At 35.8% G+C, this 25,569-nt stretch overlaps 1 protein-coding gene across 18 annotated transcripts in view; it reads left to right on the top strand.

Annotated features, from left to right (window-relative positions):
- The window catches only part of OSBPL1A (oxysterol binding protein like 1A), a 305,323-nt gene that overhangs the window by 193,142 nt on the left and 86,612 nt on the right, over positions 1–25,569 (top strand). For all 18 annotated transcript variants that reach the window (XM_074276711.1, XM_074276727.1, XM_074276751.1 and 15 more), the window contains one exon: positions 9,127–9,289. In XM_074276711.1, coding sequence (XP_074132812.1) covers positions 9,127–9,289 — 163 coding nt within the window. The remainder of the gene's footprint in view (positions 1–9,126; positions 9,290–25,569) is intronic.

Here is a 25,569-nt window from a genome sequence, read left to right as displayed (position 1 = left end):
GTGGGACGTTTGCAAACTGCTGTCAAAAGAACTATTGGAGAAAATTCAGCTACAGAAATAATGACCAGACATCTGGCTAAGGAAAATGCCAATGAGATTTGCAAAAGAATTATATGGGGATTAGACAAAGATGCTCCTTTAGAGGAGATCATAAGACGCTGTGCTACAGTGGGAACAAATGCTTTTTACAGCCGGACAATGATGAATGTGGAAAGACAGGGTCCCTCCTGGCAAGGGCCTTCTAGAGAAACTCGGCGATGTTTTCAATGTGGAAAAATTGGACATCTAAGAGCTCAGTGTAGGTATGGAGATACAGTGAGAAGACAGGGTGAGAGAAGACCTAAAACCCCATGTCCAAAATGCAACAGAGGACTCCATTGGGCATCAGAGTGTAGAATAATTCAGGGAAATGGGATGAGGGGCCCAGGTCCAGAGCCCCAGGCAAAAAAGACTTGGGGCATGATGGCAGCTGATGTTACACCTAAAGAGCCTTTAGAAGGCCAGGACTCTGATTTAATCAATCAGCAGAGAAGCAATCACATGGCAGAAAGGGATTACCTGATAAGTCAGTCAAAAGGCAATCAGATTGCAAAAATGGATTACACTTGGGGAGAATACAGGCCTTTTAAACCAACAGGGCTGTGTCCAGTGCAAACAACTCCAATGTAATTGTCAGATGATGAGAAGAGATTTAGAAAGTGGTAAATAGAAGGTAATTAGATAGGTTAACTGCCTGGGAGAGAGGGTTTGCTTGTATTTCTTCAGCAGGAGAAGGAATCAGATGGGTGCCAACAAGTCATATTCGCCTTGTCCATCAGAGAGAGACAGAAAAAGAGAAAGACCTCAAAATAAAGGAGAAGATCTAAGAAACATCTGACACTGAAAGAGCATGGATAATAAGAAGACTGTTAAAGAACTTAAAAACCAGCAGGAATCATTGGACTTCCTCACACAAGATGAGAATAATGGACAATGGACTTATGGACATTTATAAATTTTCAATTTATGATTATGATTATGTTATATACTTCTAGCATGTGTTATGTTACTATGTTACTATGTGCTTATGTAATTTATGTAATTATCTGTAATACTTCCCATATTGATGGATTTATGTTTCAAGGTCATGACTGTCCTATGTTCTAAATCAAAAGAAAGGGGGAGATGTTAGGATTACTAAGTGAGAACTGAGGTTTTCTGGACAATTACAAGGTGAGAACTCAGGTTGACTTGATAGAGGGGGCAAGCTCATTGGCTGGGGTGGTTCTTCCCAGAAGCCCTTGCATTATCCCACGCCCATTCTCTGGGAGAATAAAAGAGAGGACTCTCAGAGAAAGAGGAAGACTCTGAATTACATCTGGCTTGACGGGGCTCTCTGCAGGAAGGGAAGTCACTTCTAAGGACAAGAGTTAACAGCAACTGCCTGGAGACAACGGTTCACTACAGGAAGAAGAATCTGTCTTAAAGATTTGAGTAGACACAGCAGATCTATTCCCAGAGAGCGATCCGGCAGCTTCTAGAGACGACAACTCGTTACAGATAAGGAAAAAGCTAATGTACAAGGTACCAAGGTCACATAGTAGTAACTGGCAATCTGTATTGCTACTCAAGTCTTTTGATTCCAACTCCAATGCTCTTTTTATTTGTTGTAATTCAATCATTTTTCGTTTTTATTATGCCATACTAATAGAAATGTTCCTGATTTCCCCTACACAATTATTATAAATAATTCAGAACTCACTTCTTTTTCCTGTTTTATTTCCTCTTTGTTTATTTTGTCTGCACCTTATTAATGTAATAACCTGTAAGAGATATTTAACTCCAAACCCAACAATTATGGCTTCTGTTGACTTATTTCAAATCCTCAAGTTGTCCTGGCCAAATTGCTTTAGAAACTCTGGTGTTAGGGGTATTTGTATATACAAAGAAGCATTGTGTAAAACTTAACTGAAAATACCCACTTAGGTCTTAGTATGATGGATTTTTAGTTTTATTTTTTGCACATCTGGTGTCACAGAGCTGTTAGTTGTTTTTGGGAAAAAAGAATAATTGAAAGTGGAATAACAAATTAGCCTTTAAATGTGTTTTTCTCAAGCCTCACTGATATGTGACATACAATGTAGCCAACTATTTTGGATGTTTTAGGGACTACTTATTTTCATATTTAGGCATTTCCTTTTAGGATAAAATGTTAAAATTAGTTACATTGTTTTAAAACTGATTCTCTTTCTAGCATTCATTCAACAAGTCCTTGTTGGCCATAGAAAGAAAAAAGACTAAATGATGAATAGTTCCTGCCTTCCAGGAATTTATATTCTGTCTGGGGGGAGGGGTAGAACATTTATAAGTGTATATAAGTATAAAATGATGTGAAGAGGGAGAGAACGTTAACAGTTAGGGGAATTAGGCAAAGCTTCCTATGGGAGCTTTCCTTGAAGGAAGTAATGGATTCTAAGAGACAGAAGTAAAATTTTACAAGCACAGAAGACAGTTTGTACAAAGACATAAATAGGAGATAAAATAAAAAGTTTGGGGAGCAGCAACATTGTCTTTATGATGATGAATTTATTAAAGGTAGTAATGTGAAACAAATCCATAAAGTTATACAGGAGGCAGACAGTGAGTGTCAAACTCAGGAAGTTAAAGTTTGTATTATGTCTTAGCCTATAATAGGGAGATTATTGAGGAGAGTGACATTTTCAGACCTTTGTTTTAGAAGATTATTTTAGAGCTAATGATTATAGAGAAGGATGATTTGAAGAAGAAAGTCTAGAAAAGCAAGTAGCCCAGTCAGGATTTATGAAAATAATTCAGTTCAGGTGTGAAAGGGAATAAAGGATTAAACTAGGTGTGAGTAGTTATGTAAATAGAAGAATTGCCTAGATCCAAGAAATCTGAGGTCAAATTGATAACACTTGACAATTGATTATATTTGAGACTAAGAGCAAGAGAATGAAAATTAGAGAAGAACAATGAGGTTGCTAACCTAATCTGACAACTGGAAGGAATTTAGCATTCTCAAGAGGGAAAGGGAAAAAAGTTTACAGTGGAGAAAATAACATATAAAACTTGATTGAGACATCCTGAATTTGAGTTAAGACCTCCGTTGGAGCTGTCCAATAGATAGTTGTTGATGTTTCCATATCCTAGGAGAGCCATTATGGTAGTATGATATATAATTTAAAATAACGATTCTGTTTGATAGTAATATTAACATTGTGTAAGAAGAAATTAATCATGAGTAAATTTCACCTTCTTTTTGAAAATGATAATTAAAAATAACTTTTGTTCCTTCAACCTACTATGTCAGCTTTAAATGAACTCTATGATACTGCATTCTTTTCTGTATCTCATAATCTGGCACTACATCATGCTTTTGTAACACAAGCCAAAGATTTCTGCATCCCTGGTAATTGAAAAAACAATGTGAATGTCATCAAAGTCAAGCCTAACCAAAATAATTTAATTTGAAATATGGAGGATAACATTTCTTAAATAGAAATAAAAATATTAAAATGACTTCCATACAGACTGTTTCACAGAAAGACTAAAAATGTGCTGCTTGTGTTCTTCCATAAGCATCTATCTTTAGCAGCAAATAACTATGTTAAGGAGATAGCTAGGTGGTGCAGTGAATAGAGGGCTAGTCTTGTTTTCTGGGAAACTCATCTTTTTTAATTCACATATCAGATACTAAAGCTTAAATTCTTTGCCACATAATGAGAAGACAGGATTTATTGAAAAAGACTATGATGATTGGAAAGATTGAAGGAAGAGGGGAGTGGGATGGCAAAGGATGAGATAGATACTGTGTTGGCAGCAACAAATGTGAGCTTGGACAGACTTTGGGAGATAGTAGAGGATGGAAGGATCTGGCATACTATGGTCAGTGGTCACAAAGAGGCAGGCACACACTACTGGCATCGGTACAATAATATGTATGTTGTCCTATTACAACAAGAAAAAGGCCAATTTTCTAGACTATTTTTTCCTGTTTATTTTAATGAAAAGTTAATTTTCTATTAAATATAGTAATTTAAATATTTCCATATTACAAAAAGGGATCAAGCAATTGAATCCCTTTTTACCTGCTTCAAAAAAAAATTTTTTTTTGAATTGTTTTACATACTCAGTTTTCACTGATAAATGCTGAAGTTCTGAAATCTGTCCTTTTGGAATTCTAATAAGTAATTTGTGTTTTTTGACTGAATTTATTGCTTTAACCAGGATTAATCTTTTTTCTTGGCATTTAAATTATCATTAGATTTTTGCCTTGTTTCTATTCAGTAATACTCAAATACAATTAGGTATCGGTGATAACCTAAAATATTTTTTATAATACAGGCTTAAGTGGCTTATCATTTGTCTTTACAATTCAATTTATTAATTGAGTATATGAATAAATTAAGTGAATGAATACTTGCCTGTTTCAATAAGGAGCTTTACTGATGAATTACTCTACTTGTCCTATTTCTGATTCTATTAAAGTTTTTAACACTGATTTTAAGATATTTTCTCTATGTTGTTCAAGGCCAAAGCTACTTTATAATTTCTAAGGGACTGTTATATCTATAGGGAAGAACAAAATAGGGATATGTCTATTCATATCAGACCTTCTTTTGTAGATGAGAAAATATACCTTGGACCATTATTTACTAATGTAGGCTTTACATTTCCTTAAGGTCCAAATTACTAAGGTAATTGCTGTGGTAGAAAACCTCTTTCTAATATTGCAGGATTCCCCTTCCCTTCTTCTACATCTATACCCTTCTTCCTGCCCCCAATATACATACCATAGGGTTGTAAAGTAGACCATAGATTAAATATGAATAATCAATATGACACTCTTTCATTGAAAGAATATTTGGAAGTTTATTGTTGATCTGCAAAAGTAAATTAACATAAGATGAAACTTTACTATTATGTGGCTGGAAATCAGTCTCTAAAAACATTAAATCCATGATATGCCAAGGGCTCTCCCTACATGATCTCTATAGCAAAATCAAGTATGTTTTAATAAAATTCAATTTTTTTTTTAACCTTACAATATAGCTTGAATTGGTCCAGAAACCATGGAGTTTCAAATAGTCTAATCTTTTAATTATACAGTGGAGGGAGATTTGGGATATATGGAAAGGTTATGAAAAAAGTCAATGTTAAGAGCTAAGATTTGATTGTACTTTCTAAACTAATGACTATACCCATCATTTATAACTTGTAAAATAATTTAATGTGAAAATATAGAAGTATATATTTCTGGATAAACATTGACTGTGAATGTTGTTTCATTTATATAACCATGGGGTGTAAATCAATCCTGCTTATTAAGGAGGCAGAATAGTATCTCCATTTTCAATTTCAAGTAATTGTTATTTTGTACAGCTGTGCACTCAATAGCCAAGAAGAGATGAGGAAATCTATTGCTGCTGGATTTAAGAGAAATAAGGTCAGTCGAAAAAGCTAGACAAGATTGACCTACAAGTCCAGAATCTCACCTATCTTAAACACTGGATAATTGGACATTATGTTCTGTGAATAATGAGTATCAGTGTCCCACTTAAAAGTTTTTCTTTGCAAGGAGTTGTTCATTATTTTTCACTTTTTCTCATTTTATTGTACTTTACCTATCTGCCTTATCTCAAAACTTTACATAATTAAATAATAAGTTATATGTTATACAGTGTACATAGCTAAAATGCAGTTTAATTCTAGAACTTTTATAAATTGTCTTTTGTGTGAAGAGATGTTTAAAAAAGTCCTTTCCTACCTGTAACTGCTGCCAGATTTAACTTTCACATTTGATCATCTTACATGAGCCTTCTCCCAGATCAAAAACTTCAGCAATTTCACATTGCCTACTGAATAAAAAACAAGGTACTTCACTGATAATTCAAAGCTTTCCAAAATTTGATTACCCCACCTAATTCTTCAGCCTTATCACACATTAATACAACATCTTACACATTGTAAATAAATACTTGTTGAATAAACGAACTTTAAAATGAAATTAAGGTACTGTTTGGAAATTTTCAAGTTTAGAATAAATTATTAGTATCCTCTAGCTTTATGAGTATTACTTTTAAGAGGAAATGTTTTTGTTACTTTAAAAAAAAAATTGAACATTGAGACACATAGCTATAATAGGTAGAGGATATTTTTTTAAAAATTACATTAATATTTTAAATGGTTAACATATGCAGGACATTATACAAATTCAATTAAACTCTAGTCAGCAGATATTAATAGCTTATGTTCCATGACTGCACTGTACTAGAAGCCATTTTTAATTAGTAGATTAGATAGATAGATTAGGTAGATCAGTAGATAGATAGATCCTGTTATCCTGGAACTTAAAATAAAGGCAATCATATCAAAGTTAAATCATAGGATGATAAAATATAAGGACTCTTAAGATGTCATCTAATTCAGTCCCTTCATTTTACACATGAGGAAACTACAGTTTAGTGAGCTGAAGTGGCCTAAGCAGCTCAGTCATGTAGGTAGTGAAGGGTAGAGCAAAAATTGGAACTTTACTTTCCTAACTTTCAATCTATTGTTCTTTTTACTACACCACACTAAGAAATTATCCTGTATATATAAAAGTTAGGTAAGTACTGATGTAAAAGCATTGTATTAAGAATATTCAAATAGTAAGAGAGAAAAAGAAGATAGTGGTGGTTTTTAAATGGAAAGATTAATGTATACTTATATACTTATGTAAAAGGATGAAAGAGCTTTTCCTAGTATTTTTTCTATTATATGTTCCTTGCCACAGAGATGAAATTTTGATCCTTAAATAGGAAGCTTTCTTCTTTGCAGAAAACTATTTTGAAGCTGTTAAAGTGTCCTTAGATAAGTTGAAAGAAGAAAAAATAAAATAAGAAACAAAAACTCCCTATCCCCCTTTTTACTCCTACTCTTAGAAAAAGTGAGAACAGATGTAGATGTCACAGAATTGGAGAGTTGTTTATTTTATGGCTGTTTAACGTTGAAAGACAACTAGAATTTTGATTTAGACTTGTTTTAATATTTTTGCTTATATCTTTGTTGAACTTGAATTGGTTTTTTGCCATTTATCACTGAGTTCTACTGATATGAATTTATGTACTAAATAAGTATACTAGTATTTCTTAAACACTTTTGTTGGTAGAGCTTGCTTTCTTACCTTTTACCATGGCTTTTGAGGACTTAATATTTTGATATTTTGAAAATTGAAGGAGAAATGATGGAGGCAGGGTGGAGACCATATTGCTTTATATTTGAGTAATTGGATACAAATTTCTTTTGCATGGAACTTTGTAGATTACTATGCAAAAATAATGTAATGAAGGGTCCTCAGGTATTTTTTCCTCCCATTCAAAGAGAGCAGGAGTTATTTTGGGCTATGTGCCAAACTTCACATTACTTGTTGAGGGGAAAAATAGATTGCTCTTAAATAGTCCATTTGAATGAATGATTATTTGGGGAAAGGGTCAACTATTTTAAAGTCTAACTTTATCCAAACTAAGAGAATACTCTTGATCCATAATAGTTATTATACTCAGATTACAGAGGGAAAAATATTTTTCAATTTACTTTACCATTATGCAGGAAATTTACAAACACTGGAAACACACTTCACTGACTTTTTCAGCTTTGCATGATGTCAGTGTAGATTAGTAGATTATTGTTGTACTATTTTTGTTCCTGTAGCTCTAATAATGACAGCCTAGTAGTTGCCATGATGATAAACAGTAAGATGCCTTAGGAACCATAACTAGTCCCAAGATGGCAAAAGGTTAATTTTGTTCTCTGTTGTGAACTTAGCTATTCAATAAACAAAGTTTTTTTATTTGCATTATGGAGTTTTTGAGGAGCTGCATTCTGTGACACAGGTTTCAGGAGTACTATGCCCCATTGCATTGAAAGGCACTTTATAAATAAAAGAACAGGTTGAAGAGGGTTCTGGGCTGAAACAGTGAAGGACTCTCAAAAGACATCATTATATGCTGCAGAAAGAAGGTAATGTGAAATACAATTTGCAGAGTGAAATAAACTAGGGACAGCAATTCAAATGACAGTAATTTGAGAAAATAGCAATAGGGAAAATTTACAGGACAGAGCAAAAATTGTGAGCTGGTTCCACAACAGCTAAAACCCAACAAAAGGAGATTGCCAAGGATTATGGATTTTAAAAGTATCCCTAGAATTCTGGCACTGGTGAATCTAACTATGACAAATCCAATTTCTGACATCTGACTTGCTATTTTCCCAAGGCTGATTGAATTCCAGCCAAATTTCAGAAATGTTTATCCTTAGAAATTTGGCCTGGTCTTCTGAGGTTGTTCCAAGATGACTATGTGACTGTATGACAAAAGGTTATATGCCTACTCTGTTCTGTCCTGTGGAATTTGGAGGTTGATCTTTTTTGTTTCACCAAAGCAGGATATACTGCAAGGATAACTTCAATTAGTGATTAATTTACAATGGTATTCATTAATAACTTGTTTGTCTGTCATTAACATTATAAATTTATTAAATGTAATCTGAACAATAATATTTGTTCAGACTTTTATTTCTTAAAATGTTGTTGCTTCATTTTATTTTTGTATCACCTTCATTTCCAAACATATCTTTCTCTTCTCCTACTGATATCCATCTCTTCTAAAAAAAATTTTAGAAAAAATAATGTGCTAATTAATAGAATTCTGGTATAAGGAGTTGATTGATTGATTGATTTTTTAAAGCTGAAACCTTTTTAATGAAATGTCTTACTCCATACACATATAATCAGTATATAGGGAAGAAGTTGATTATTCCATTATTTATTCATTTAAAAGAGGGATATTCCCTGTTTTTTTATTCAACTTCCAGAACCAATAAATTACTAGATTTTGCTGATGCAGCACTGATTGCTTGCAACTGCATTTTAGTTTTTTTATTTCTTAGTCTGTTTTTAGTAGACAGAACTGCTGTGAGAAAAGGACCCAGGAGAACCCAAAGTTTGTGTAATAATTTCACTCATTTCATCCATAAATATATAGTATGGTTATTTCACTTCTCTTACTATAATTGAATTGAACCAAAAGATGATAAGGGGTAGTTATATTCAACTTAATTTTTATTTATATACATTTTTATTTCTAGGTGAGGAATTTGAAATTAGAACAGGAGCAAGAGAAAAACAAAATCTTATCAGAAGCATTAGAGACTCTGGCAACAGAACATCATGAATTAGAACAGTCTCTTGTTAAAGGATCTCCACCTCTCAGCATCCTGAGTGAGGAAGAGTTTTATGATGCTCTTTCAGGTAAGTACAGAAACATTCATAATTTATTATTCACATGTGATATTTTATTGTTGTTTTTCTTAAGAAAACGACAACATTTTGATCACTTAAGTACTCTCAAAGATAGGTATTGACATTAGTTTCATTTTATGGGAATGGAAAAGGTGAAAGCTTGTTGATTATCACTCTTGAATTTATTCACATTTCTTTTAATTTGTCATGTTCTTTTGGAAAACCTCAGATTTTCTCTGAGTCCTGTCTTCACAATGATTATGTTTTGCTTGGATATAGAGCATATTTTCTTCTAATTAATTTTGCACCTCTTCTCCTAGATACTTCTTCATTTATGTTTTAATACACATTTCAAATTGATTTTTCTTTTCCATTTTGTTCCTGTGGTGAGACCTGCCATAGCAGATTCTAATTTTCCTTTTCTGCCCATTATTTTTGCTATGCAAACCATAAATTCTGCTTTCATAATTCTCATTTCTCTCCTAAAACACTCTGAAACAGTGTATTGTGCTTCCATATCCTCAAATTCGACAAGATCTTTTGTCTTATCAAATGCTGGATAGTTTTTCTTTGTTCTCTAATATTTATGGACAGATGCATAAACTTATATCTGGAGGCTGTATTTCCTTCTTCTGTTAATTCTTTCCCTGCTGATTTTTCTGCTTATGTTTAAGGTCTTTCAATTTTCTTCATGGGATCTTTTAGTCTTTTCCTCCACTATTTTCTCTACTGCTCTTCTTCTGACTGACTCTTCTCTAATCAAATTTCCTAGGGGGGCTGTATCTTCTAGCCTCTTACCACCCTGGGCAATTCGTGGTTCTGGGATTCTGGGATTCTGCCTTTACTTATTTTAGAGGAACTAGACCTGGGGTCAGCTAGGTGCTGGACTTTTTCACTTAGGCTTAGAGGACCCTCTTTTGCCTTTCTTAGTTCCCTGGCTCAATAATTCAGAGTACTACCATTCTAGTGCTATTGTAGGTTGTTTGTCATTTGATAATTTGGGACTCCAAAGCATTAAGAGGATGGAGTAGATGGGGGAGACTGAGCTCCATTTCAAGCCCCAGAGTCTGATCTTGTTTGCTCAGTTTTTCCTATAGAAATTTTTCTGTGGCACAGAATGCTGCTGAGTTGCTGACCCCTAAGGTCCCAGTTGACTTTCACAGCTTAGAACTCAAATCTTTTCTATGTCACTGGAAAGAGAGAAGGGGGCTTCTGGGATATGGAGCTAGGTTGTTTGTAAAGCTTTTGTTCTGGTCCTTGGGTCAGCTAGTTTAACTTTGCTTCTGGTAGCATGGTAGGTATTAGGGGTAAGGTACTGAGGGAGCTGAAGATACATAGCCGTTCAGTTTTGTTTTTTGTTTTTTTTAATTTTGAATTCCAGGTATCCTAGACCATGGACATAAATGAAGTTGCGTCATCTTTGGTATATAATTTCTGTTTTGGAGAAGCTTGAGAGGTCATGTGGAGCAGAAAAATGTCTATCTTATTGATCAACTAACAGAAAAGTCTGTCATCCTCATTTCTTTGTCATTTTGTTCATTTTTATTTCTGGCCTAATAGTGGTAACCAAGAACTATGAAGACTAAATATACTATTTTCTTTTATCAGAGCTCTTAAAACTGCACAAAACATGTTAATAATATATTGTACTTTGAGGAATTTATATTCAAACTTGATTGTTCAGGAATCTAAAGGAACTTCTTTTTCTAAGGAGCTTTTCAAAGAAAGAATTTTTTTTAAAACTTAGGGTGGAATAAAAGCATCTTGTTAATCTTCTTTAGAATCAGTCAGGATCCATTGTTACCACACAGTTTCAAAAAGGATTTGAACTTCCAGAAGAGAAATTTTAGTGCTTGTGAAGTAAGCTCAGCGTAGGCTATGATTGGATTCTTAGGAGGTAAATGAAGGAGAGCAAGGTTCTTAACCAAAGTGAATGGAAATAAAAAGAAGAGTAAAGTGACAGGAGAAAAATATCAATGGGGCTTAAGTGGAGAAGTTTGAGATTAGTAAATTTATTACATAGAAAGCATGGGAAACATTGAATTTTTTTTAGTAGATATTTTATAGAATAGAAAGACGTAAGAAATAGAGTCGATTGATAGTGGTGTTTTTGTATGAATCAAAAAATTACAAAATCTTAGAGCTGGAAGGGACCTCAGAGAATATCACTTTAACTTCTGCATTGTGTAGCAATCTCCTATGCTGTAATTATACTTTAAGATTAGTAAAGCATTTTCCTTTTGTTAATCCAAAGTCACAACTCTATAAGACAAGTGTAAAAACAGGATTTATTACAAGAGAAATAAACATATATGTGAAATGCCTCAAGTGCAAAGGGGTCCACAACACAGGCAGAAACTTGAATATTTATGGGTTACAAAAAGGGAGGTCTCATGGGAAGAGGGGAGGGCAATTCCCTCCCAAATGGGAGTGGCATGGGAGGAAGAAAGGAGCAATAGGAAAGGGAAAAAGAATTAGTTCTCCCCTCTTGAAGGAGGGGAGAAAGGCAGAGTAGGGGAAGAGGAGCATAAGTAAGGTGGCAAAAGCAGTATTATTTCCCCTTGGGAACTGCCAGAGCAGAGGTCCTCAAACTATGACCCGCTGGCCAGATGCAGCCTGCTGAGGTCTTTTCTGTGGCCCGCCTATGGCAAAATCAGACCTGAAGTGAAGTTCTAACTAAACTCGTTTTAGCAAAGCACACTTCCGGCACTAGGCTGAGGGGCGGAGACAGAGTGTGAGGCGCTCCAACAGTCTGAGGGGCAGTGAACTGGCCCCCTATTTAAAAAGTTTGAGGACCACTGTGCCAGAGTATGAAGAGATGGTGGTCTGCTTATCTGTAAGGGTCCCAGCTATACAAATTAGTCTTGTGCAGACGGATTGGTATCTGCCTTGTAGCTAGTTCAGCTCTCAAGAATCCCAGTCAAGCTCAACAGGGAGAGGAGGGCTCCATCCTTGACTCATTCAGGGCTCCTGCATATACTTGGTTTAGTGTTTCTGGAAAATATGGCAACTCAAGAAAACATGTTCAGGAGGCCTTTTCAGACTTTCAAGATTATGTGAATCAGAAAACATGATAAGACAACCATGATGCATAGAGTAGCCATAAACACATCTCAGGTAGGATTTAAACTCAAGGCCCCTGCCTACAGAAAAAAAAAATACAAACAAGTGTGGTATGTCCTTTCCACTTCATTATGCTGAAGTCCAATCTGGCCCCAGATAATCACTAGCTGTGTGATTGTGGTCAAGTCACTTAAACTCTATTTGCTAGTTTGGGATTCTCAAACTATGGCCCTCGGGCCAGATACAGCCTGCTGAGGACGTTTATTATGTCTGCCTGGTTGTGGCAAATGGGCTGAGGGGCGGAGACAGAGTGTGAGTTTTTGTTTTTACTATAGTCTGGTCCTCCAACAGTCTGAGGGACAGTGACTGGCCCCCTATTTAAAAAGTTTGAGGACTACTGCACCTACCTCCATTGGAAAAGGAAATGACAAAACATTCCAGAATCTTTGCCAAGAAAACCCCTAGGGTCACAAAGAGTCAGGCATTACAGAATCACTGAAAAATCAAGGTATTTATTAGTTTCTTTTTTTCTATGCTAAACCTCAACTCCCTCAACCCTTTTCTGTCTGTCCAAAACTCATGATTAGTTCTAGCTTATCAGTGTTTTTCTTAAAATATATTGCCTACAACTGAGCAATGAATTTTAAATATGGTCCAGGTGGATGCATAGTAGTAGGACTATCAGTACTCCTTAATTCTACACATTATATTTTTTTAAAAATTGACTTCGGTTTTTTGCAGTAACCAAAGCTCTTCCTTTTCTCTCCCCCCATTTTCTCTTTAAGTGAGACCAAAAGAAAAACAAAACTTCTATTTCAGGTGTATAGTCATTCTGTACTCTGAGTCTTTAACGTCTTATCATTTATCCCTCTAAAATCTTGACTGCTCCTTACATTGATCAATGTTTCTAAATCTTTCAAAGTCATTTATTTTTACCATTGCTTAAATTGTTCTCTTGGTTCTGTTCACTACACTCTTTATTAGTTCATAATGTTTTTCCAAATTTATTTGAAACTACCCCAATCATCCTTTCTTATAGCACAATTCTATGATCTTTATATACCATAATTTGTTCAGCCATTCCCCCATTGATGGATACTACCTCAGATTCCCATTGTTCATTATCTCAAAAATAACTATAAATTTTTTTTTATATACCCTTAGTTAGAAATTTGTTTTGCTTAGGACGTCTCTCTTTTAATTTACTTTCCATCCAGTTTTCCTTTCTTATCTGCTTTTTCTCCTTTTTTCCTGTTGAATGAAATGGATTTTCATATACAATATGTGTATGTGTATACATATATGTGTATGTGTATTCTTCCTGCTTTTGAGCAGTTCAGACAAGAGTTCAAATTATATTTGCTTCCTGTAACCCTTCTTTCTTATTTATATAAATATTTACTTGTGTAATATGATTATGAGAGATCATTTTCCCTAATGTTCCTTTCTTATTCTCTTCCTCTTTCTTTAGCTTATCAAGGTATAATAGAACCACTCCCAAGTTTTATTTCATTAGACTCCTTCTATGAAACCTAATAGGTTTCAAAGAAGACACATATATGATCTTTATCATCATATTTGTATGTATTTATACTTTATCCTTGTTTCATCTATTATCATTATTCATTTATGTTTACCTTTTTATAACTTCTGTGTTTGAGTTTCAGAGTTTTTCTGTAGTTATAGTCTTTCCAACGTAAATACTTGAATGTTCTGGGTTTTGTTTTTTTTGTTGTTGTTATTGTTTGCTTGTTTGTTTGTTTGTTTGTTTGTTTTTAACTAAAAGGTCCATTTTTCTCTCCTGGAGGATTAGACTAATTTTCCTGGTCAAGTATTCATGATATACATACTTAACTTTCTGGAATATGATATTCCAAACTTTCTGTGCCTTTATTGTGTTGGCTACCAAGTCATGAGTGATTCTGACTATAACCTCATAGTATCTCATAAACTCGAAGATCCAATATGGGCAAGAATTCACTATTTGAGAAAAATTTCCAGGATAATTAGAAGCAGCTTGTTTGAAACTAGGCATAAAATAAAACAATACATCCTCACACTATATATCAAGACATTCTTCAAATGAGTACATAATTTAGATAGACATACAGGGTGACACAAGCCAGAGAAAAGTAGAAGAAATTACCGGTATATATTTGTCATGGATTTTATTTTTCTTGTTTTCTCAATGGATGGATAAGAAAAGTTGGGAGGGAGAGAATTTGAAATATAATTGAGTTTAAAAAAAAAGCATTGAAAAGAAGTCTGCTTCAGTTCATTAGACTAGAGGGCAAAGTACAAATTTAAAGAATCCACTAGCTACCTCCTAAAAGAAATTCCAAAAGTAAAATTCCTAGGAACATTATAGTCAAAATGCAAAACATCCAGGTCAGATAAAAATACTGCAAACAGCTGGAAGAAAGAATTCACCCACAGTCAGAATCACATATAATTTGGGAGCCACTACAATAAACCTTCTTTTACATGCTCTACTCTTGTTCCTTTCTCCCACTCTTTCCTTTTAAGATTACCAAAACCTGAGCCCTGATAATTTTAGTATTTATAGGAGACACAAGTATCATCGCCCCATATGAAAATATAACCAGTTATTCAAGTTGAATCCCTTACTTGTAATCTCATATATGTCATTTCATACTTCTCTTGCCTCCTGTATTTGAACTTCAACAATTCTACTCAGCTCTGATTTTCTTCATCCAGAATGTTGGGAATTTTTCTATTTCTTTAAAAAATTCATTTTTCCTCTAGAAGACTTTTCTCACTTTTGTTGCATAGATTATTCTAAGCCCTCCATTTGTTCATAGCATTGTTTATTAAATTTTTTGTGATTCTAACTGTGGCTCCTTTGTACTTAATTTTTTTTTTTTTTTTTTTTTTTTTTTACTTCTTGCAATATTTTTTATTTTACCTGGTAACTCTCGATTATAGCTATGATGCTCCTGGCAGTTTTTATTTTGAGATTTCTTTCAGGAGCTGGTGAGTGTATTTCCACTTTTACTTTGCTCTCTGAGTGAAAGAATCATCGGATATTAACCTATTATTGCAACCAGAACAAATTAATGGATCCCCTGGGATCTTTCCCTGTTCTGGTACTTTCTGCTCTAGTGTTCCTTATTAGCTTATTGTTAAGTTGCTGTATCCTAGAATGCTCTGCTCAGCCCACTTCTTCCCAGATTCCATTTCTGCTATCTGCATATCTCTCTGGCTGCTTCCCCAAACTACCCTGGGCTGGAAAAAAAATGAGTCATTGTGACTTCATAATTAAAATTCAGACCATCTGGGCAGTTTTCTTTTTAAGATTTCTTCAAATATATCTCCTTTCTTGCAAGCTTTTAAGTAATCTTAATTATTTTGAAATCTCTTTTTTTTCTTCATCTATTTTCCAGGTCACTTTCTTTTTCTATGATATGCTATATATTCTTTTTTTTTTTTTTTTTTTTTTAAGTCTTTTGACTTTGTTTTAATTTTTTTTTTTAATGATGTTATGAGTTTCAGCATGATTTATTCAAATTTTCAAAGAGTTTGTTGATTGGGCATGATTTGTAATTCTTTTCCCAAGCTATTAATCCCTTTTCAATTTTTGTGGAAAATTCTCACTTCTTTTCTAGTTTTTTCCTCTGCCAGTCTCATTTATTTAAAAGAATTAAAGTATAAACTTTTTTTTTTTTTTTTTTTTTTTTTTTTTGTTAAATCTTACTCTATTTCTTCTAGGAATTTTTGGTGAATTTATGGCTAATTGGGTTCATGATCTAGTCATAAAGTATGATATTACAAATAAATTAAAAGAACATAGGATAGTTTACCCCTCTGACCTGTGGAGGAGGAAGAAATTTGTGATCAAAGAAGAACTAGAGATCATTATTGATCACAAAATAGATAGTTCTGATTATATTAAGTTAAAAGGTTTTTGTACAAACAAAACTAATACAAGAATATTCAAAGGTTTAATAAAGGCCTCATTTCTAAAATATATAGAGAATTAACTCAAATTTATAAGAAATCAAGCCATTGTCCAATTGATAAATGGTCAAAGGATATGAACAGACAATATTCAGTTGAAGAAATTGAAATTGTTACTAGCCATATGAAAAGATGCTCCAAGTCATTATTAATCAAAAGAAATGCAAATTAAGATAACTCTGATATACCACTACACACCTCTCAGATTGGCTATGATGACAGGAAAAGATAATGCTGAATGTTGGAGGGGATGTGGGAAAACTGGGACACTGATAACATTGTTGGTGGAACTGTAAACGAATCCAGCCATTTTGGAGAGTAACTTGGAACTATGGTCAAAAAGTTATCAAACTGTGCAGCAGTGTTACTGCTGGGCTTATATCCCAAAGAGATCTTAAAGAAGGGAAAGAGACCCATATGTGCAAAAATGTTTGTGATAGCCCTTTGTGTAGTGGCAAGAAACTAGAAACTGAGTGGATGCCCATCAATTGGAGAATGGCTGAATAAGTTATGATATATGAATGCTATGGGATATTATTGTTCTTTAAGAAGTGACGAACAGGATGATTTCAGAAAGGCCTGGAGAGAGATTTACATGAACTGATGCTGAGTGAAATGAGCAGAACCAGGAGATCATTATACACTTCAACAATGATACTGTATGAGGATGTATTCTGATGAACATGGTTCTCTTCAACATTGAGATGATTCAAACCAATTCCATTTGTTCAGTGGTGAAGCGAACCATCTATACTCAGAGAGAGGACTATGGGAAATGAATGTGGACCACAACATAGCATTTTCACTTTTTGTTATTGTTTGCTTGCATTTTTGTTTTCCTTCTCAGGTTTCTTTTTTTCTAGATCTGATTTTTCTTATGCAGCAAGATAACTGCATAAATATGTATACATATATTGGATTTAATATATATTTTAACATATTTAACATGCCTGCCATCTAGGGGAGGTGGGAGGGGAGGAGGGGAAAATTTGGAACAGAAGACTTTGCAAGGGTCAATGTTGAAAAATTACCCATGCATATGTTTTGTAATTAAAAAGCTATAATAAAATAAATAAATAAAAATAATTTGTGACTAACCTATACTTTTCTTTGAGTCTTTGATTCTAGATGTTTTAAAGTCATTCTCTTTTTCTAGGATTGTGTTTAGAGCATCCCTTTAGCCATAATAGCTTTTCATGGAAGGATTTTTTTTTTTTTGATTGTATATTTATTCATCGTACTTTCTGATTTCTGATGTAGGATTGGACTCTATATATCTAGAGAGACAATTCGGTCTAGTCCTATTGCTAATTTCTTGGGGTATTGAATATCATATTATTCTAAATGCTTAAGGAGAAGCTTATTATGGGAACATGCAAGCTTTATGTATCCCCAGTTATTTGATTCATGATTCATGTCAATAGGTGATTACAGTCTCCATGTTCTGAATACTAAGTTCTTAAAATCAGTATAGGTCTAATCAACAGTAGATTGTTCTGCTCATGTAGAAGGTTAAAAGTGCAGGCTTCCCTTGGATCTGGTATTCTTGCCTTGGTTGTTATTTTTCAAGCATCATACTATGCTAGAGCTTCAGACTGTAACAGAGACCCTGCTTTGCTCTAAGGCCACACCACTGTAGCTTGCTTCTAAACTTATAACTCTTCTTTGTGTATACTAGTAAAGCCCCTTATGTCAGCCCTGGGAACAGGTCCCATTCTTGGTCCATCCTGCATTTGTGACTGGGATCTTAATAGTGAATGACAGAGCTGCCAGTTGGTACATGTTTTCATACTCTGCATAAGCCTGCTGTGTCCCACTATGACTCTGCCATCTTCTCTTACCCTTCACTGAAATGCTGTACATGGGATGTTCCCAATGTTCATAGACCTCTCTGTGTTCTTGTGCTGTAATAGGCTGGGGAAATGATGGGGGTTTTTTTGTTTTGTTTTTTTTAGATTTTCCAATCAGATTCAGTCTAGTACATTTTTGAGGGTTTGTTTGGAAGAGTGTAGGTAGCATGTTAGCTGTATTTCTTCCTCCTTTGCTGTCTTATTTTTCATGTGGTTCTAGTCATACAATTTAGAATTGCATTGACTTCTTTAGACTGCTGATTCATAGTGAACTTGTAATCTATCAAAGTCACTGCTCTATAAAGTAAGATTTATTTTTCATTATTTTTAGGCTCTCATTGATCCATTCTGTAGCATTTATGTAAATAGATCGCTCTATTTCTATGCGAAATTTCTATGTAAAGTGATTTTTATATGATGCAAATTTGCCTCCATTTACCTCTGACTTAGCTTATATAACAAAAGTATACACTAAATAATACTTTTATATGTCATAAAATGTTCTAAAATATAGACATATTAAATTCTATGCCATAATAAGGAACAGAATTATGAAAGGTAAAGTTAATTGACAAAGTATGCAGAGCATACAGAAAGGTTAATATAAAAATAAAATAAAATATATGCTCCTTTTCTAGCCCTATACCAAAGCTTTTTCACTGGTGATTGGCTGTGCAACTTTTTTTTTTTTTTTTTTTTTAAAGAACAGGTAAAAGATGAAATGACTGAGAAAACAAAAGTTCAAGCTTTGGGAGTATTAATTAAGCAGAACATGCTAATTGCTTAGCAAATCAGCACCACTTCTCCTCAGTTTAGGACTGGATTCAGAATATAGGAAGAGACAGATTTTTATACATTAAAAAAAAAAAAATTAATCAAATAAGAACACTTAGTTAAAAGAAAACTATTAACCAGGATGCAAAATTAGGTAATCTGATTTCTAACTAGAGGAAAGATTAGGGACTTTCTAAGTTGGGATGGGGAATGGAAAAAGATACAATTTCCTGAAATCTGGTGGGGGGAGGGAAGACCCATTTCCTTCAAGTGTCTGTAGTCAATCAGAAAAACATTGAAACACTAATTAACCAGTGTAGAGAATAGTTTTTATATAGGACTATGGGTTCTTTGAGATGTATAACAATAATAATAAGAAAACTGCATCAGTCTTCAGATCTAACAGGGCTTATAGTTAGCATAATTCCAAGTCCTTAGTTAAGGGTCTCTAAGCAATAAGTAGAGGTAGTCAGGGTTTCCAATAACATAGGCTAGGTTTGAGCAGTGTCCTCTCCAGGTCTCCGCAATCTGTTATAGGACAGAAGTAGATTAGATCCATACTTGAATAGAAAGGAAGCTGAGGTAGTTTTAGAATTGAATCACAAGATAGAGTCAGGGTGGTTCACTCAATTTTTACTACTTGCTGTCCTAATCACTTCAATTCCCTCAGTGCTATCTAGAAAATGATTGGATAGTAGCTATCTTTTTTTTTTTTTCATATATCTGATAATAGCAAGCAGTATTGTCCTCAACTAGTATTTGAATTTTTAAAAATCTTAAAGGATTTGGCTCCATCTTACAAGAAAAATATTTGTTCAGATGAAGAAATGCTTCTGCCAGCTATTTCATTGTGAACCTTTTTGGTTCAGTCTTGAGTTTTGCTATTATCTCTGTCAGATCTTGATAAAGAATTGTCATTTGGATTACTTTCAGAAATCTTTACAGAAAGTCAGATTTGTGTAATGCAAATTTATTTAAAGTATAGGACTGTATCCTTAAAAATAAAGCATGTAGGAGCAGCTAGGTGGCGCAGTGGATAGAGCACCAGCTCTGAATTCAGGAGGACCCGAGTTCAAATGTGGTCTCAGACACTTAACACTTCCTAGCTGTGTGACCCTGGGCAAGTCACTTAACCCCCAGCCTCAGAAAAAGAGAAAAAAAAAAAAAAGAAAAGGAAAAAAAAAAGTATGTAGCAAGTGTGACATTTTGGACTTATTCCATAATATTACTGCTGAGTTTTAAGTTAGTATGACTATGCCTGTAAAGGGCTAGAACTGAGCAATGCACTTGGATGGTGAAGCACGTGAGACTAATTGCCAATTGGACGGTTCCCTATTAACTTGTTTAAGGTTGACCCTCCCCAGCTGTTCTGTGCTGACTTGATTAGTGGGACAAAGAGGGGGAAGTGACGTGTGTGGGAGGAGCAAGAGAAACTTGGGTGGTGGAACTCACGCTCACTGGCACTCGTGACCGGGCGTTGGAGGCGAAGGTAAAGATCTAGAATAAAGACGTTTAGTGATCCTGACTCTTGCTGATTTCTGGAAAGATAGAGTTCCAGCATTTGGCGCCCAACGTGGGGCTGGCACCCTACTTCCACCGAAGTCCTCCTGTGACCAGGAGATTAGGTGAGTATTCTAATAGAAATAAGGAACTTACCTTGTTAAGGACTAAATCAGCAATCTCTAGTAACTGAGATGGGGCAGATGTTAGGTAAATCCTGGGCCTCAGCTGACCCTGCTCCAACCCCAGCCCCTGCCTCATCTAGCAATGCTATAGAGGATATAATTAAGATAATTGATGAGAAAAGTTTACTTGTTCCCATCCCACAAATGAATAATCTCATACACTCATTGATTCGCACGTCCCCTTGGTTCTTAAATGAAGAAAAACTACGTATAGATAAATGGAAGCTAGTGGGACTTGAAATGAAAGAATTTTACTCAAAAAATGGGAATTGTCAAATTTTCCCAGAGGTATTTTACCTATACAACTTGATTCTATTAGACTTAAGCTATCAAGAAGAGTTTAGAAGAAGGAAGAGTTCTAAAAAGGCTCAGAGAAGGAAGCGTGAGGAACAAAAGATAGAAGATAGGCAAACTCAGGACATTGCCAGAGGGCAAGGGGATTTGAATGAGGAATCTGAGGGTGTAGACTCTGATTGTCCTGAAGAAATTTCAACCCCACCTAGAGAGCAGATTATTGATCAACCCACATCCACTCCACCTTCAGGGACGGAGGGAGGAGGAGTAGTAGGAGGGGCGGTGACCTCATCAGCGCCCCCCCCTCCTCCCACACAGAGCCCCCCCTCCCAACAACTGCCCACTCCTGTAACTAGATTAGAAAGAGGGCTTATTGAAGCAATTGAAAATGGAAAAGAAGTAGATAATGATTTCAAACTTCAAATTTTTCCCGTGATTCAACAGCGTAATTCTGCAGGTCAAGAGAGTAGAAGATATGCTCCTTTTAATATGGATGTCCTTAAAAACCTGAAAAAATCTTGCACTGTCTTTGGGGCTACATCAGATTATGTTAAAATGTTAATACACAATTTGGCTTATGAAACCTTAACCCCTAGTGACTGGAAAGTCATTGCAAAAGTGTGCTTAGAACCTGGACAAAGTTTGTTGTGGCTTTCTGAATTTACTGAGCTCTGTAGAATTCAAGCCCAACAAAATAGTCAAAATGCAGCTAATACTTCCATCACCTATGACCTACTAATGGGTATAGGTTCTTATGCAGACGCTTTGGTACAGATTAATTACTCCATAACAGCATTTGAGCAAATTTCTGCTGCTGCTATCAAAGCATGGGCTTCTCTCCCCAGTAAAAACTACAAGGGTGAGACCTACACAAAAATTGTACAGGGACCAAATGAACCTTTTGCTGATTTTGTGGCACGTTTGCAGACAGCTGTCATACAGGCAAATGGTGAAAATGAAGTAACAGACACTTTGGTGAGGCAACTTGCTAGAGACAATGCCAATGAGGTTTGTAGAAGGATTATACTAGGACTACGTAAGGATGCTCCTTTAGAGGAGATCATAAGACGCTGTGCCGCAATGGGCACAAATACCTTTTATAGCCAGGCTATGGTGCAGACTTCCCAAGATCCCAACATGGGGAGACAGGATCCCTTTTGGCAAGGGGTTTCCCGAGAGACTCGTCAATGCTTTCAATGCGGTAAAGTAGGCCATTTGAAAGCTCAATGTTGGCACAGAGACAGAGTGAGAAGACAGGCTGGGAGAACAAGACCCAAAACCCCATGTCCAAAATGCAACAGAGGACTCCATTGGGCCTCAGAGTGTAGACTGATTCAGGGAAACGGGATGAGGGGCCCAGCTCCAGGGCCCCAAGCAAAAAACACTTGGGGCATGATGGCAGCCGATGCCACACCCAGAGAGTGCCTCCAAGTCCAATACCCAGACATGACCAATCAGCAAGGAAGCCATCTGAGGGGAGAAAGGGATTACACAATCAGTCAGCCAGGAAGCAACATGATGGGAGAAAGGGACTACAATTAGGGAGGATAGAGTTGTATGCAGCTGGGACAATTGAGATACCCCCTGGAGAGGTGAAATCTGTTCCTCTCCAACCTATGGATCCCTTGCCTCCAGGCACAGTAGGCTTGACCATTTCACCTCCTGAGAGTACTTACAAGACAGTGTTCATTCATACACTGATGTGGGAAACTGGGGAATGTGTAGATAATATCCCAGTCACTAACACAGGGAGACAATGTGTGACTTATCAACCAGGGGAAGTAGTAGCATCGGGTTTATTGATACAGACTCCTAATAAGCAACCTGGTGACAGTCACCCATGTTCGGACTCCAAGCAGAAAAACCCAGGAATATACTGGACAGCAGCTGTGACAGCTGACCGACCTATGCTCACCATCTATATAAATGGCATAGCATTAGAAGGACTGGTGGACACAGGTGCAGATCGCACAGTCATTAGAGGTGCCAACTGGCCCAGTCACTGGCCAAAGACTAAGGCAGACACCTACATGTCTGGGGTAGGAGGATCAATAGCAGCTGAAGTTAGTGCTACCCCTTTAAGATGGGTATTTGAAGGTGAAACAGGAGTTTTTACTCCTTTTATAGTTGAAAAAATCCCCATCAATCTGTGGGGAAGAGACATTTTACAACAATTAGGGTTAAAAATGAGTACTTCGGTTTTTTAGGCAGGGCTGCTGTTGAAGGCCTGCCAACACTTTCACCTGTTCCTATCCAGTGGAAAACTGATACACCAGTGTGGATAGAACAGTGGCCCTTAGATAACAATAAAATTCAGGCCTTACTAGATATAGTACAGGAACAACTTGATCAAGGACACTTACAACCTTCTCTAAGTCCTTGGAATTCCCCAGTATTTGTTGTAAAAAAGAAATCTGGAAAATGGAGGATGTTGACTGATTTAAGAAAGGTAAATGAACAGATGGAAACTATGGGAACTCTTCAACCTGGACTTCCATCTCCTACTCAGTTGCCTAGAGAATGGCCTCTGTGGGTTATAGACATTAAGGATTGTTTTTATTCTATTCCTCTAGATAAGGAGGATATGAAAAGATTTGCCTTTTCAGTGCCCAGCGTTAACTTAGCTGAGCCTTATAAAAGATATGAATGGACAGTTTTGCCACAGGGAATGAAAAACAGCCCTACTATGTGTCAAATGTATGTTGCTGCTGCTCTTACTCCAGTAAGAAAAGCATTTCCAAAAGTAATGTTATTACATTACATGGATGATATATTGGGATGTGCACCTGAGGAACAAATGTTAGAAGCATGTCTACAAAAAACCATAGAAACACTAAGGAATTATAAATTGCACATAGCTCCAGAAAAGATTCAAAGACATGCTCCTTTTCAATATTTAGGATATGAAGTATATCCTAAGGTGCTTACAGTACAAAAACTCTCCTTAAGAACAGAGAAGCTAAACACCTTAAATGACTTCCAGAAATTGATAGGAGATATCCAATGGATGCGTCCCGTGCTAGGCTTGACTACCTGTCAATTGCAACCATTATATGACATTTTAAGGGGAGACAGTGCTTTAAATTCACCACGCCAGCTTACAAAAGAAGCTCAAGAGGCTTTGAGACAAGTTGAACTGGCTTTATCCAATGTGGTTGAAAGAGTCACTCAAAAACCCTTGGAAATATCAGTTTTTGCTACACAAGAGGCCCCCACAGCAGTCCTTCATCAAGGAGACAGTGTGATAGAGTGGGTGAACCTCCCAGCACAACCAGAACAAAGCCTTATTCCTTACCCAGTGCTTGTGGCTAGAATTTTATTAAAGGCCATTAAACGAGCAGTACAATTATCTGGGACAAGACCTGACAAGATATATACCTTTTATACTAATGCACAAGTTAATGTGTGCTGCGAAACCATCCCAGAGTGGCAAATTTTATTAACCATGGCTCCAAATTTTGCACACGGGTCTCCATTAAAGATAACCAGACTGCTACATAATTGGCAATGGATTCTTGAAGAAAAGGTTTCTAAAGTTCCTCTTAAAGGACCAACTATCTTTACAGATGCATCCAAACATAATATTTGTGCTGTGTATTCTTGTGACTTAACCATAAAGAGAGTTATCAGAACTCCTTTTCAGTCCACTCAGCAGAATGAATTGTATGCAATCATTCTAGCTCTTGCTTATTATCCGGGAGACATAAATATAATATCTGATTCAGCCTATTCAGTAGGTGTGGTACAAAGAATTGCCACAGCCCAAATAAAATTTGTAGCCTCCAATATATATCAGCTCTTTAAAGAGCTTCAAGAGCAAGTGAGAAAGCATCCGGGTAAGATTTATATTTTGCATGTCCACTCCCATAGTGGACTTCCAGGTCCTATTTTTGATGGTAATTCAAAGGCAGATAGCCTTCTAACCATGCTGGCCAGTACTCCTTTATTTCAAGAAGCACAAGAGTCTCATTCTAAATATCATCAGGCTGCCCGAGCTTTACGTTTGCAGTTTGGAATAACAAGAGAAGAAGCTAGGAGCATAGTAAAAGCCTGTACAGCTTGCCTTCCTTTCCATGCTCCTACACTCCCTCCAGGGAAGAACCCTCGTGGTTTGAGACCTAATGAAATTTGGCAAATGGATGTGACCCATTATAAATCTTTTGGTCGTCTATCTTTTATCCATGTCGTGGTAGACACCTTTTCAGGATTCACATTTGCAATACCAGCAGCAAAAGAGACAGCCCGAGTGGTCACTGAATTCCTTATACAAGCATTTGCAATTATGGGCGTGCCACAAGCAATAAAAACAGACAATGGACCTGCATATACATCTAAACATTTTACACACTTTTGTGCACAGTATAAGATTTTACACACCACGGGCATACCCTTTAATCCTCAAGGGCAGGCAATAGTAGAGAGAAGAAACAGAGATATTAAGACACTCCTCCAAAAACAAAAGAAAGGGGGAGCCACGGGTAACCCTAGAGAACTTCTAAATTTAGTTCTCTATACCATTAATTTTTTAATTTTTGACAAAGATGCACTGGCTCCAGCAGACAGGTTTTATAACCCACCGGAAGGGCAGTGTCCAGTGCGAGCAGCTCCATTGTCTTTAGATAATCGCCAAGTGATGTGGAGAGAC

The sequence above is a fragment of the Sminthopsis crassicaudata genome, chromosome 1 (assembly GCF_048593235.1).
Source record: "Sminthopsis crassicaudata isolate SCR6 chromosome 1, ASM4859323v1, whole genome shotgun sequence".
In the NCBI taxonomy this organism is placed as follows: domain Eukaryota; kingdom Metazoa; phylum Chordata; class Mammalia; order Dasyuromorphia; family Dasyuridae; genus Sminthopsis; species Sminthopsis crassicaudata.
The sequence above is the reverse complement of the archived record's forward strand: the minus strand, read 5'-3'. Positions and strand labels throughout refer to the sequence as shown.